The sequence below is a fragment of the Garra rufa genome, chromosome 16 (assembly GCF_049309525.1).
Source record: "Garra rufa chromosome 16, GarRuf1.0, whole genome shotgun sequence".
Lineage (NCBI taxonomy): Eukaryota > Metazoa > Chordata > Actinopteri > Cypriniformes > Cyprinidae > Garra > Garra rufa.
In genome coordinates, this window is record NC_133376.1 from 43,348,609 (window position 1) to 43,363,810 (window position 15,202).

The 15,202-nt window shown below is 35.1% G+C and overlaps 1 protein-coding gene across 1 annotated transcript; it reads right to left on the bottom strand.

Moving 5' to 3' along the window:
* Positions 1-5,318: 5,318 nt before the first annotated feature.
* Positions 5,319-14,756, bottom strand: LOC141288736 (kyphoscoliosis peptidase-like). Its single transcript, XM_073820907.1, has 6 exons — positions 14,070-14,756; positions 13,869-13,983; positions 11,416-11,533; positions 10,531-10,722; positions 10,160-10,350; positions 5,319-9,119 (listed from the first exon to the last, which is right to left on the bottom strand). The coding sequence occupies exons 1-6, from the start codon at positions 14,634-14,636 to the stop codon at positions 7,807-7,809; spliced, it is 2,496 nt and encodes an 831-aa protein (XP_073677008.1). The 5' UTR covers positions 14,637-14,756; the 3' UTR covers positions 5,319-7,806.
* Between the last annotated feature and the right edge of the window lie 446 nt (positions 14,757-15,202).

Sequence of the window (15,202 nt, forward strand, 5' to 3'; positions counted from 1 at the left end):
GATTTATTGAAAATCTTTCATATATAATAACTAGACTAAATACCGTGAAAGCTAATAGTTCGTATATGAGGTATGTATAGTTGTGTAACTCCATAGTTTTTTGCTTTTTTGTTTTTGTGTGTGTGTGTAATTTTTTATTTATTTTTTTAAGGCAAACCCCAGCTTGTATATAGTTATTGTTGGCCAGATATGCTGGTTTGCTTTACAATAAATAATCACAATAATAATAATAATAATAATAATTACAACAAAATATTTCTTGATACTGCAAATCAGCATATTAGAATGATTTATAAAGGATCATGTGACACATTAAATAAATTAAATAATAATCCTGAAAATTCAGCTTTGATCAAAGAAATAAATTACATTTTAAAATATATTCAAATAGAAAACAGTTATTTTGACTAGTAAAAATATTTCACAATTTTACTGTTTTTGCTGTACTTCAGATCAAATAAATGCAGGCTTGGTGAGCAAAGATACTTATTTTTAAGGCGAGACACTTCAGGTGAATAGGGTAAAAAAATTAACTAATAGTTATCACCTTACTCAGTTGATTGATTACATTGATAATTGCAAAAAAAATAGTTTTACAAGTTTTCTAAAATGTTAGGTTTTAATATGCAAATGATGCATTATTTAATGAAATATGCACTAATTTGCATATATTTCTAGTACAAAAATTCTTCAAAAGTTTCAAAATTCTTGATTAATATTTTTGACAGAGTTAAACTGCATTTTTTTTTTTTTTACCATTTTTGGGGGAATAAAATGTTGTATAAAAATAAGCAAATTATATATGAACAAACCCCTTTGTAAAAACCTTCAGAATATAGACAGGAATACAGATGTAAAGTTTGGTGTGTGTAAGTGCTACTGAAGTGGAGATTTATGGCTCAGACTAGGAGAAAAACTCATTTTGAGAAAACGGCCTTTAAAAATATGTATTGTAATTGAAATCTATTAACAGAAACAGATAAAGTGCTATAAAAGAAACACTTAACAGTGTCTTTTGGACGTTTTCTTTCCACTAGTCTGAAAAAACACTTTATGAAAAACCAAAAAGCCCAAAATCTCAAACTTGACAGTTGCATGAAAAAACTGTATTTTTGCCTGCAGTGTCTCCCCTTAAAACATTAAAAACCTTTTGATTGGTAGTATATAATTTCATTTTAATTTTAAAACCGAAAACAACTTTTAGTTTTAAATTAACAAGGAGTTCAGATAAACACATACCAGTAAACCTGTTGTCAAAGTGAATGCTGAAGCATGAGTGTTCGATTGCATTGGCTTGAGTCACAGAGTTCACACACAAGCTCAGCAGAATGTAGCTCACGTGTGTCATCTTGTCTCTACATGCTGTCATTTATGAGAACTTTCTGTGCTCACAAACTCTCCAAATGAAAACGAAAAGATCCAAATGAACAATGCTGCTCTGTCACTAAGCGACAAGATGTTTTGCTTTTCAATGTCAGAACTATTTTTTGATATCGGCATATCTCGAGCTGCTGCCTGAAATACCAAAATGTAACAGTCACCGAGGTTTCTGTATGCATCAGAATGTCTAATAGTAATTAACATAGTCTTCCTAAAGTTCTTTCAGCCACTTAATGAATTGGGCACAATCTGTACACAAGCTCTGGAAAGAGCCCCGTCTCCAGCATCTTTAATATCGAGATGTATCCAGAAGTGTTCACATGCTGAGTGAGTCGGGTCAGGTTGACATTTTGAAGTTGTTTATGAACCGTATTCCAGTCAGGCATCTTGTGGCAGGTCAATTTTTGGCACGCTTCGTTTTGTACTGTAGGTCAGATCGAGCAGCCGGCGTTCAGGCGACAGTCCTCCTCTATCAGCCTGATGATAATGAAACTAAGCCAAGTCCTGAAGCTGCTCTTCGCTTCTGTAGGCATTTGAAGTCGAAATTGTTGCTTCTCTGCATTGAGTCTAAGCATTTTGTCACCAAAAACAAAATTTCAGTTTCATTCAAACTTGATTTGTCATCTACCAATAATTAATTTGTCAATTCAGATCATAACTTTCCAGGTTTTCAGACTGATCATCTCTATTTCATTGCTTGTTCCACCATAAATCAAATTTCATATATCAGTTTCCAGTAGCTGTGAGGATTAATATTCATAGCTGGTGGGTTTTGCTGATTATGGAGGGCTGATAGTGAAGTGGCAACTGATAATGGTAAAGTGGGACGCTGTTAGAATAATCTCTGACAGTGTGAAAGAACCTCTGTTTATACAGCGTTGACCTTTCTCAAAAAGTCTCTGTGACCGTGTGATTTTTCTTTGTGATGTGATTTTCTGTGAAATGGCAATCTCAGCATATGAGGCAATCTGCTTTGAGATATTTGCTTGAATTAGATTTGCATGTTGTTTTTAGTCTCGAGGTTTAAATCTGATGCTTTTAATTCAATGTGGCGAGAGCGGAGTGAGAAATAAACAGGCCGTCCGTGTCTCAGGAGGGATTACGTTCTCGTATCATTTGATAGTCTGGATCACAGGGGTGTAGAGGGAGATAAATGACCTCTTGGGTTTCAGCTTTTCAATTTCCTTCCTGTGCTGCTCTTCCTGCAACTGTTGACCACACATTTTTCTCTCTGGATTGAACCCGGAGGCAGACAGAAAAGAGTCATGCTCCTCAGAACTGCAGCAGGGATGCTGGATTTTACATTTCTATACTCTGTATATATTTATTTTAAGTATATAGGGTAGTATATGCAGTATATAGTATCCTTGGCAAGACATAAATCTGTAAAATAACAGAAAAAGGACTGGCGTCTTAATACTGGGATATATAATCTTACTCCATTTACTCTTGAACCCAGCACAATGCAGTATGAGGTAAAACACCTGTTAAAATAATCCTGCAAATTAAATGTAATTGCAATTATGTATCTCACTTTTTTGCAGTTGTGAGTTTGTCTCACAGTTCTGCCTTTTTTCTTTTAAATTCTGAAAAAAGTAACAATTACGATATATACAATATATACATTTAAGTTATAAACAAGATATAAACATGCAATTCAAAAAGAAAAAAAAAACTAGAAAATAAAAATTAGTTGCCAATTATATTTAGGGGGCAAGCATCACTCCATTGGAGTTCTTCTTTTCATCCGCTATTATAGAACCGCTTGAAGGAAAGTTATGAAATTTGGCACACTGATAGAGAACAGTCTCAACATTAAACACAGCAAATTTGGAGTCTCAAATTTGTAACACAAACTCTCTAGCGCCACCAGTTGTCCAAATTTTCACAAATTTTATGCTAATAACTTTTGAACCGTAAGGCAGTTTTTTCAAACTCGTCTTAGACGGTTGGTCTGATTTTCACCAAAATTGGTGCAGATCATCTTCAGACCATGCTGGCAAAAAGATCTGGAATTCAAGTTGATTAGTCAAACCGTTCCTGAATAACACATGAATGAATTCAACGAAAAGCACACATAAATGGATGTTAGGCTCTATCTTTATAAAGGTTTGACAAATTGAGATCAGTGATGCGCGGGTCAATGTTTAAACAACCCAAACCCGACTGACGTTTTCAACTAACCCGCCCGCAACTCCGACCGCAAAAAAAAAAAGAAGAAAATATTGTACCTGACCCGCTTCCTATCATGTTTAATATTTGCGACTGACAGCAGCGATTATATGCGGCTGCGGTGGAGATGCGTTCACTTTCAAACATCATTCGGCATTAATTAGGTAATTTTGTCAAAAGAAATGTTCTTGATTACAAGAAAAATACAGATTGCTCTTGTGGTGATTTATTTTGTCTTTCCTTTATACAGATTTAGTTTAGTTTTCGAAGCACTCTAAATTATGACAGTGATTCTCCGATGTTTATATGATCAAGAATTATTTTATTTCGATCTACAGTGTAATAAAAGTTAAGAAAAAGATTAGCCTAAATATATATAGACTACAAGCTAATTCCTTTTTCTTAACTTTTAACTTCTAAAATTATCAAGAATATTAAATGAACTTAATAGGCTAGGTTAATAAATTTTCTAATACAAACATAACGAATGCACTTCAAAACTAAGTTTTCATATATAAATTCAGGAATCACGAATTTTATATATTTTACAGTATATTAATTATATAGCTATAATAGTTGTATCAAATGAATAAGGAAATTATAGTGCCTTGAATTTATTAAGTAATGTTTAATTTAGTTCGTTTCGCTCTCTGGAAATGTAAAGAAAAAATACTGTTTTTACTTGGAATTCGTTTTTAATCCCTGGTTTTAAACAAGCATATACATGAGATAATTTATATATTATTGCTTGAATAAACGTTTAAAAATAGTGCTAGAAATTTTATAATTAAGGAAATTAAACAGACCTAGGCATTTGAAAAGACATAGTGAAATGTGTCTAATAATTCCAAAAAGAAAGAGAAACATTGGACATAATCAAAATATTCGAGACATTAATTAGGAATACCATTTTCTTAACAATTAAGATGCTGAATGTGTTTATCCAGTCTAATGGAAGTGTGCATCTCTCCCCGAATTTCCCAACAAAAATCCCACCCCCTCTCAGAAAATACATAAAGCTGACGTTACTGAGCTATACGCGTTTCAATAAAAGCCTATTAAAATGGTACAATGGCATTGCTCAGTTCAACGTGTTGGGAAATCTGGCATTTTGTCCCGCGTCAGCATTTATTCAACAGTAAATAACGCTCAACATTCAAAAGGTAAATATTATTCAGCCAATAATGTGTAGGTCTATGTATTTCATAGGAAATTGTCTAGTACTATATAAATTACAAAGGTTTAATTGGCATTTTTATTTCAAACAACCCTACAGACCGCGACACATTTAAGAAGTGTGGTTGAAAGTTGTAATGAAATTTGTAAAAATGTGAATAACTTTTGCTTACATTAGCCTAATGTAATGTATGTAATATGTAATCAGACTGATGTTGATAGATTCCTTGGATCATGCTGAGAACATCGATACCAATTATGCCATCATTGGCCTAACTTCCTGTCTGCCATTTAGATTCACGTTGAAAACATACTTTTTTGAACTCCTCCTAGATTATTAGTCCGATTTTTACCAAATTTGACTCGGATCATCTTCAGACCAAGTTGGTAAAAAGTGATGGATTTCCTGGCGATATACAAAACAGTTCTCATTTGGCACATGAACGAATTTGCTGGAAAGATGCCAAACTGCATCTGAGGCTGTATCTCTCCAAAAAAAAAAAATAAAAAAATAAAATAAAATAAAAAAAATAACACAAAATGAAAATACCAAACAATTTTCTAATATAGTTCATCACAAGTGCCTTTAACAACATTTGTTCTCCTTAATAGGTAAATACTTGGCTAATAAGTAGCTAAGATTTAATTTAGACGAATACATTTTTTTTTTTTAATTCTTATTTTTTATTTATTTATACAATTATTACTGGACTGGAAATGGACTATTATTTGTTTTTTCATTATAATTTTGTGCTGTATTATTTGGTTACTGAGCAGCAGTAAATAACACGTTAAAATATAAAGAGTTTTCATGTGATTTTCTTAACTAATAGACTTTTAAATTTAATGAATGAATAATAACCGTGATAACCGTGAAACCGTGATTATTCCTCAGACTATAATAGTAAAACCAAAATCTATCATCGTTGCATCCCTATGTGGGATATGCAGCACTCTCCATAGGAAGAGTGCATGATGAAAAGTCACATTATCTTTCTGATTCTTGATACATAACAGGTCCAAAGGTAGCATTCATTTACTTTATATCGTCTTGTAACAGTACAGCCTTGAAAGTTTCAAACCAGTGAGTTGAAAAGTGAAAAGTGCTGGAGTACATGTTAATGCAAGGGTTAAAAATGTAATATTCCTTTTCTAGTATCTGTTATGTTACTTAAAAATACATTCAATAAAAAACACATTAAAAAGCGTTTCATAATGATTCCAATATACCTCTTCTATGTTGTTAATTTATGAATTTACCTCTTATGTTTTGCCTTATGCAAATACATTCTCCATTAAATTTACATTCATATTCATATTGCATTTTCTTTCCAATGTAAATGAGAATGACAATTTGTATTAAGGACTCCCCAAAGCAGAAGCTTCCTGAAGGTAGCTTGAGTGCAATCACATACGTCTACTTAATTAAAGCAGAGCTTTATTCATCTGTGTCTACTTAAATATATATTTACATGAAATACTGTCAGTTAGGTATACATTTTTTTCCAATAGAACTCTTGTATAAATATCCCTTTAATTGCCCAAAATACCCCAATTAGCAGCATAATCAGTACAATAATATAAAATAATAACAAGAAGAGTATGATTCACATGTTATTGTGTTTCATTGTAAAAGGCAACCACTATAAGGATTTTTGAATCATCTTCTACTCAACTTTTGTTTTTTAAATTTCAGTGGGCAACATATTGTTCAATTTTCATGAAAAATTGTGTTTTGAAATGCTACCTGTTTTATTAGAAATAACATAGAAGAAGTGCTGAATATTAAGTGTGTCTCAGTTAGGTTGTGCATTTTATATATATATATATATATATATATATATGTATATATACAATATTTAAAAAGAAAAGATATCAATATTTATTGTTTTTTTTTCATGATCAACAATAACAGTTCAAGATATACAACTCAAATAAATTTTGCAGAGTGTGTTTTGTGCTGGTACTTTGGCTGGTTTAGGCTTGTTGTGGATAAATATGACACTAAACCACCAGTAGGTTGCAGCAAGTCTCTGTCTTAATGAGTGGTTCATTGATTCATTCATTTAAATGATTTGTTCAAAATAGCTCATTCATTTAGAAAAAAATCAAGTGGCTCAAGTGGTCTTGTCTATAAAAGGATAATCGAATCACTGACTCAAATTATTCATTCAAAAACAGATTCATTCATTATTCAGATCCAGCTGTTTTTGTTGGTGAACCTTGCGCTCTAATTTTTTGGCAAACAGCTAGCTTGTGTAATATTACTTAAATATATGTGATCCTGGACCACAAAACGTAAGTTGCACAGGTATATCTGTAGCAATAGCCAAAAATACTTTGTATGGGTCAAAATTATAGATTTTTTTTTGTTGCCAAACACTTAAAAGGTAAATATATCAACACTTTTTTGATTAGTAATATGCATTTCTAAGAACTTTCTTTAAAAGCAGTTTTCTCAGTATTTATTTATTTATTTTTGCACTCAGATTGCCAATTTTTAAAATAGTTAAATAGTAGCCAAATACTGTCATACATCAATTGAAAGCTTATTTATTCAGCTTATTTATGACTGGTTTCATGGTCCAGGGTCACATATAAATATTAAAAAAACAGCTATAGAGCACTATATTTGCATTCATAGCTTCAATTACAGGGTCATTTTAACTGCATTCTAATAGACTTCATGAAAGAGTGACTACTTTTGGACTGGACGCATTTTCCTTTTTTTGAAAAGTGAGTGACATACTCGATAATGTTTGCTTACAAATTGTTAAAACGACAATTAAGGTATTATTGCAGATGCTATGCTTCATTATACTTGCATAACTTATGCATTTTTCCAAACCATTTTGTAGTATAAATAGTGAGAGTAATGTGCTCACAATGAAAATTTAAAAACATAGCAGAGGGGAGAGTCTATCAGATGCAAAAACTGGAAGACACAATAATCAAAATAACTCATACTCTAGATGGTAGATTACACAGTGCATGGTATAAACCTAAGGGACTATATTCATGACATATCCTAGCCTCATAGACACTTCTGGGATTATCACATACTGTATGAGCTGTAGATCATTTCTCATGTTCTGGCTCCACCACACTGAAGGTCATCAGGGTGGTTATCATATTGGGGGTCTCGCTCAGGCTGGCAGCAAGTTTGAGCTGTGGTCCTTTGCCTGTAAACGCCTTCCCTTCCCAAACCCCGCTCTCCCTGAGCTGGAGATCCACACTCTCATCTCCTCGCACACTCACTCTTTGGACCCCTGGAACGGTTACACGAAAATTCACCCAGGACGAGGCCTTTAAGGACCCTGCTTGAGGTTCGTACAGTACACAGCCCTTCTTCCAGGAGCTGTACATTATTGGAAATGGAGGCCACTTGTGCACAGAGGTGTTCTTCAGGATGTAATCACACAGCAAGGGGAATTCTGCTTTGAAGGACGTTTTTCCAAAGAGACTAAGCCTGTAGACTCCAGACTCGGGAAGATTGATGGTTATTGTCACTTTGCTCCCATTGTAAGTGAAGAGGACGTGATTTGAAATGGTGGTTTGACTTGCTGGTTGATCGCACTGTTCTTTAGTTAAATTGCAGAGGAGATCTATATCCTGAGGGTTTCGGAAGGTGATGTTGCATTTTCCTTGCTCTGTGTAAACCAGAGCTTCTGTATGGCTGAACTCACAGAGGCCGGCCTCCATAGTCCTGATACCAGGGCCGCAGTAACTGTTGAGGCCACTTGGAAAAAGCTCTTTCAGGCTGACAGCACCAGCTGTGCAGTAAAGAAGAAAGTTTCCTGCATTCTCAAAGCTGTCTGCTTCATTCGCCCAGTCCCTTACAAACACAGACAGGTGGTAGTAACCATAGTAAGGACAAAGGACGTTACATGCGAGTTGGTCGGGCTGAGTCTGAACAGCCAAGCATTTCTTAGATAAAGTCTTATCCAGGTTCTTATGGCTCAGCTCACACAACACCATAAGTGGTCTAGTAGTCTTTAAGACTAACCTAAAGGATCCAGACTCTAGTGAAATGATGTCATTCCCATAATCACAAGGCTCGAGTCCTAAACTCATGGCATCTGGTTGCAGGCCCCAGCACATGTGGGGGTTCTCGGGCAGCTCTTCTGAAGTCTTGGGTGATATACAATTCAGTTGGAAGGAACAGATCCAGTCGTATTTTTGGGATGTGTTTCCAGTTCGAGCAAAAAGATCAAGCTCATACGTGCCAGCCTTTGGGGGCATAATGCGTAGCTTCATGCTGTGCTGCGTGCTGGTGAGAAAGCCCATGGAATTACTCAGCTCTTGTAGTTTTTTGCCACTGCGCTGGGAAATCCGATAGGTGAAATGGACGAGCTGAGGAAAACTCATTGATACCATTGCCTCGCCATTCTCTGGGACATACAGATGGTAAAGGTTAATTCAAGAATACATTAAATACATCAATACTGGTGTTTTTATTCTGAATTAATTTATTTGGGTGCATGTAGTATAGAATATTGGTCAACTGTCCTAAGATCATAGTACACTCTTAAAAATAAAGGTGCTTCACGATGCCATAGAAGAACCGTTTTTGTATAAATGGTTCCTGAAAGAACCTTTAACATCTGTTTCACAAAAGGTTCTTTGTGGCAAAAGAAGGTTCTTTAGATTTTAAAAAGGTAAGAACCTTTGACTGAATGGTTCTTTGTAGAACCAAAAATGGTTCTTCTATGGCATCGCTGTAAAGAACCCTTTAAAACACCTTTATTTTTAAGAGTGTAAAGAAAAATGTATTGAATAAAGGCATGGAACGAATAAAAAAGGTTTAGTTTAAGAAAAAAAAGTGGGGGAAATAATGTCAGAGAAAGGAACCCTGCAGACCTCGGGCCGGTTGTTAAAAATCTTAATCTGGATTTGGAAATTCCATGTTTTGCTGTCCAGGATGAGATCTCATTTTCTGATGGTTTTTCAAAGCTTAATTTACTTGGATCACAATGGTCCAGATACAGACTTTTTCAGACCAAATCTGGATTTAAATAAATGCTTTTGCATTCTCTCAGAAATGTTGTGCATTGCATTCACACAATAAAGTTATCATTTTCTCACAAATAACTTCTTTTGACTGCTTTATTTCCAATGATTGTGCCAATGCTACACTGTAAAAAAAATTCTGTAAAATTTACGGTAAAAAAAAAAGGCAGCTGTGGTTGCCAGAATGGCAACATTTTATGTTTTACGGTTTTAACTTAAATTTACATTTAAGGCGAGACACTGCAGGTGAATAGGGTAAAAAAAAAGAGTTATCACCTTAATTACCCAGTTGCTTGATTACATTGATAATTGCAAAAACTCTTGTATTACACGTTTTCTAAAATGTTAGGTTTAAATATACAAATTAGCATTATTTAATGAAATATAAGAGAACGGCATATGTGGTTTAAACTGGAGTTACCTGTAACTACAAGGGAGTGTTTCGGCTGAATGAGGGTTAAGTTTAGTGTGTGGAAGACAGGCTTTTTCAGCACCCTCTTCGCAAACTCTTCAATCCCAATGGGATTTTCCAGGAGCTGCCACTCCTTCTCTTTAGGATAGTGAGCGTCGATGAAGGTCTCAGGGTCAGTCAGGAAGTAATACTCTTCATATCTAAAGTTTTAGTCATTTTGAGTATTTAATTTGCATGGTCAGTGTTGCATATAACTGTATGGCTGAAATAAATATATTGCGTGCTACTTTAGGTCAGTAGTTTTTACTTCAATTTTATGAATATTATGTTGTGCATGATAATATACAGCAACAGTGGTCTGTTATGTAGTCCATTCTTACCTCTGTATAAAAGCTTCTTTGTCTGTGTCCACATATCCAGCGCCCCAGCAGGCATCCAACAGGTACCATTGTCCATCCAGACGCACTGCATTCCAGCTGTGGTCAGATTTATTTTTCTGGAAACTCTGACCCAGCTGGTAACCAGCGCCTTTACTATGGCCCGATACTTCTCTGCACTCAATACCAGCTTCCCTAAACAGATCATGTCATAAAGATTCTGTGTGACTGCATGGAAAAAAAAATTCAATTATGTAGTTCAGAGTGTCACAGTTTTACTGAAAAAAGAAAAAAGATTTTTCCATTACCCGTTAAATTTGTTTATCCAGCCTAATAACAATCATAAATGTTAAGGTTGTACACTTTTAATTATTTCTTCTTTTAATCCTGTCCAATATATCATGTACTGTTTCTGTTTTCCCACAAAAATCACATCTACCTGTATTATGTTTACCTATTTACCTATATTTCCTCTGATTTCCTCTTCATCACTTTTCAAATATTTGATTTCATTAATTTCCTATGCTAAACTATAGAAAAATGCTGGTGCTTTTATCAGAACTTTTTGTTTTCAAAGCCATTTTGGGTAGTAATTAGATTGTTACATTTTAAAAATACTCATAATCAGACTACAATTACTTTTTTATTGATTACATGGTTGTATTTCATTTGCACAATTCTGTCTTTGAGAGTTTTTTATCTTTTAAACACATTAACATGCACAAATTGATGTATTTATTTTTTTATTTTCTAGAGAAGAGTGCTTTTGTACTATATTTCTGTCTTGCCATTCATGTGAAGTATTCAAAAATTTCTGTATAAATGTATCTTAACCCCAATCTATATTTTAAAATCACCAGAATCTTTTGGATAAATTGGTTGGATTACCTGCACATCTGTACACAGACGCTGGAGTAACCGGAGCACACAGCTCGTCCAGTCAAAATGACCTGCTCAGGAGAGAAAACCTTCTGAGAGTGGCCCAGATAGCCCTTCACATCATACTCTGTAAGTAAAACACAGTATCTGTTACCAGTAACTTGTCACCATAGCGGATGTTTGCCTAGTTTGTTCAGTTTTCCATTAACTTTTCAAGCTTTACAGCTAACCATTCAGTCTATTTCTGCTCTGCAACAATAGCTGTTTCCATCACCCTATTTTTATGCACATTTTGAAGTATTGCATCAGAAACGAGTGATAGAAATGCTACATTTCAAATAAAAATCCCTTAATTTGCAAAAAAGTTTTTACGCTCACTTGAGTTGGTTTTTGACTTTCACGAGTGTCGTTGTCAACGCTTGACGGACGGCGTGTCTGAAGCTTTGTGCTGTTGCAACCGTCACAGTGGCAACAGCCAATCACATTACTTTTTTGGTGTTGCATGAACATGATTGGCTAGCGTCTGCACTAATATATTTGCATAAGGCAATCTGATTGGCTGACGCTTGTGTTGCCTTGAAAAGTTGAAAAGTTTTCATCGTCTTCCACGAACAATGCCAGTGATGCAACGCAACGGACCTCAGCAGCACTTGACGTCACTCCATTCAAAGTAAATGAGCAGCATTGACACTAGGCGCATTTCCATTACAGATTTGCACAAAACGTTGGCGATATTTTATAAATGTCGATTAAAAAGTATTGTGAAATGATGACATTTCCATTAACCGATGTTATGCAACTAAAACATTTTTTTTCCTCTCGCGACAAGTCATGGCAACAGATTTTTGTGGGATTGTGGCTATATTTAATTGAATGTGACCTGCAAATGTGAAATAAAACATTTCCATTGCGGTTTTGTGAAATATTTCTTTTTCGATTTGCCTGAAAAAACCCCCTCATGCAAGCGTAAAAACTTTTTTGCGATATATGGGAGTTTTTGTGCAATTGACATGTTTCCATTAGGCATATTTTCAATTCACAATTTAATTTTGCGCAATTTAAGGGGTTATGGAAATGCAGCTACTGACGCCCTGTGTAAATGCACCGTTTATGTGAATAATGGAAAGCGCATTTGCCGAATAAATTCATCCGTAAGCCCCCAAAAAAGTCATATGACTTTGCGGTATGGGACGGCAAATCCTGACTAACCAGCGGGCCGATCTCATTGCATACCATCTGAAATGTTATGGTCATTCTGAAATGCCCAAGCAAAGTCTGTCAACAAAGTATTTCTGTATAATTGTCTCCAGGAACTGTCTTACACCACTGCGATTTCAAACAGCAGGCATTCACCTCCGAAAGCAAACAGTTTATTGTGTTTAGACTACTCACTCTGAGACGCAAGTAATTTATTATATATGAAAATTATATTCAGTGGCTTCTTCTACTTTATTAATGATATATAGTACCAGTTTATCTGAAAGTGACAAATTGTTCTCTGACTCGTTGGATGGAAACAGACATTACTCGCAAATGTTTTATGCAATATTCCAATTTTGCAAAAAAGTTAAATTCACAATTTTAGATGGAATCCCAGCTAGTGATTCATAATTTTTATAAGGCAAATGGCTCTTATAAAAACGGAACCAACAGTTTCTAAAAAATAAGACACCATGCACAGTAGATAAACTGTTAGGGTTGCAAAGGGGTAAACATTTTCAGTCAATTTTCTGAATCTTTTCCAAAGCTCTGAAAATTCTCAACATTTTCCAAAAGTTCCACAAAATCCTAAAAAGATTCTGGAAAATGTCCAGAAATTGACCGAAAATTTCCACCCCCTTTGCAACCCTACTTACAGTATGTTTGATGTTGAGCCCAATAAGTAAGGGCCAATATAATGAATTAAATCCTGCAACGGTGTTACATTATCATTTTTGCGGAAATCAAGATATAGTTTAAATGCAGCTTCAAATGGCTCTAAACGATCCCAGCTGAGAAAAGAAGGGTCTTATCTAGCAAAACCATTGGTTATTTTAAAAAAAGTACAATTTATATACTTTTTAACCTCAAATGCTTGTCTTGTCTAGGTATGCCTGAACTCAGTTTTTTCCGGTTCAAGACAGTTAGGGTATGTCGAAAAACTCCCTCAACTTCAAAATCGTCCAACATTGTTGCAGAAGTACCAACATGCAAAGAAGGTCAAAAACCTTTAAAAAAAAAGGTAAAACAGTGATGTAGGATGAATTTAAAGTTAAATGAGAAAATGAGATGGGAGTTTTTCGACATACCCTAACTGTAAAAATTAAAATTCTGGAAGTGAACTTCTCCATTAAGTGTTTGTGTGTGTGTGTGTGTGTGTGTGTGTGTGTGTGTGTGTGTGTGTGTGTGTGAGAGAGTGAGAGAGAGAGAGAGAGAGAGAGAGAGAGAGAGAGAGAGAGAGAGAGAGAAAGAAAGAAACTGACCAATGTAGTGGCAAAGCCAGATCCAGATGGCACGCAGTTTGTCTAAATCACTGATTGCCCCCTTTGTGATTGTCTGGGTGATAACTTGCACCGAAAAGATCTTCCTGATTCTGAGCTGCAAATTACAAATTGAAATACACGTCAAACTACAGCCTCCTCCAAAAACGAAGACAAACATGTAATGCACCTGATCTCTCTCACCTCTCTTCCAGCATTGATTGCGTGTGTGTCAATCTTGTGGAAGACCTCAGGGTTCGGTATTAGGTCCTTTTTAAGTTTTTTTATGGGCCTGTTTAATGTTAGTTTTCTTGAGGAAGTGGTTGATGATTTCCTTGAGTCGTTCTCTTGGGTCATTGAGTTCTTCCTCTTTAATCTATAAGTACCGTTTTCTTTGCTTTCTCTGCATTTTAGCTGTTCTTCTCTATCCATCATGTCTCCCTTTTTAGATGCAGAGCTCTCGATTGGCTCTTTTGCATTGACTGATTGAGGTCTTGCTGTCATTTCGCCTATTTTGCCATCAGTAATGGATGCCCCTCTGTTCTTAAAAGTCCACTCTTTAAGCACCACAGCATCTTCCTTTGGTATACCTTCAGCCTTGACTTGTTTGCTTTGTTGCTCATGTCTTGGGTTTGGCTGTGAGGTTAGAGTGTGAACAGGGGTCTCTTCTGATGCCTTGGAGCTGCTGTTGGCCGTTTTGTTGCTCTGGCGGTCACGGTTTTTAGCGCAGAAGCAATTAAAGCAGCTAAAGCATTTCATCTTCATCTTCATCTTCACAGGTAGGATGCCAGTAATCTTTTCCCTTCTTGTCCTTTACTGTTTAGGCTCTAGACCTGAATGATGATACCACAAATTGTGGAGCAGGTTGACCAGAGGAGTGCTTTTACTTGCAATTACCTGCTGAATGATAAATAAATAAATACATGCATACATACAGTACATACGTAAAACTTACATTGAGAGAGATAACTGAACTATATGCAGAATACCACAGAGGGCTGTTTTGAACATAGAGATGAGACCATACATTAAAAAAAGTGATAAATATTACATTTTAGCCCAATAGATGACTATATATGTTATATATAATTGATATATAACTAACTCTGAACAAAACAGAAGACGGGTTGAATGAAAATGCAAATTCACTCTTAATTTCACTCTCTGTTTTGGATAATAATACAAGATATACATTCGCTCAAAAGTTTGGGATCAGTAAGATTTGAAATGTTTTTTTTTTTTTTTTAAAGAAGTCACTTATGCTCATCGAGGCAGCTTTTAGTTGATCAAAAATACAGAAAAAAAAACCTGTAATTATGCATCATGTTATTACAATG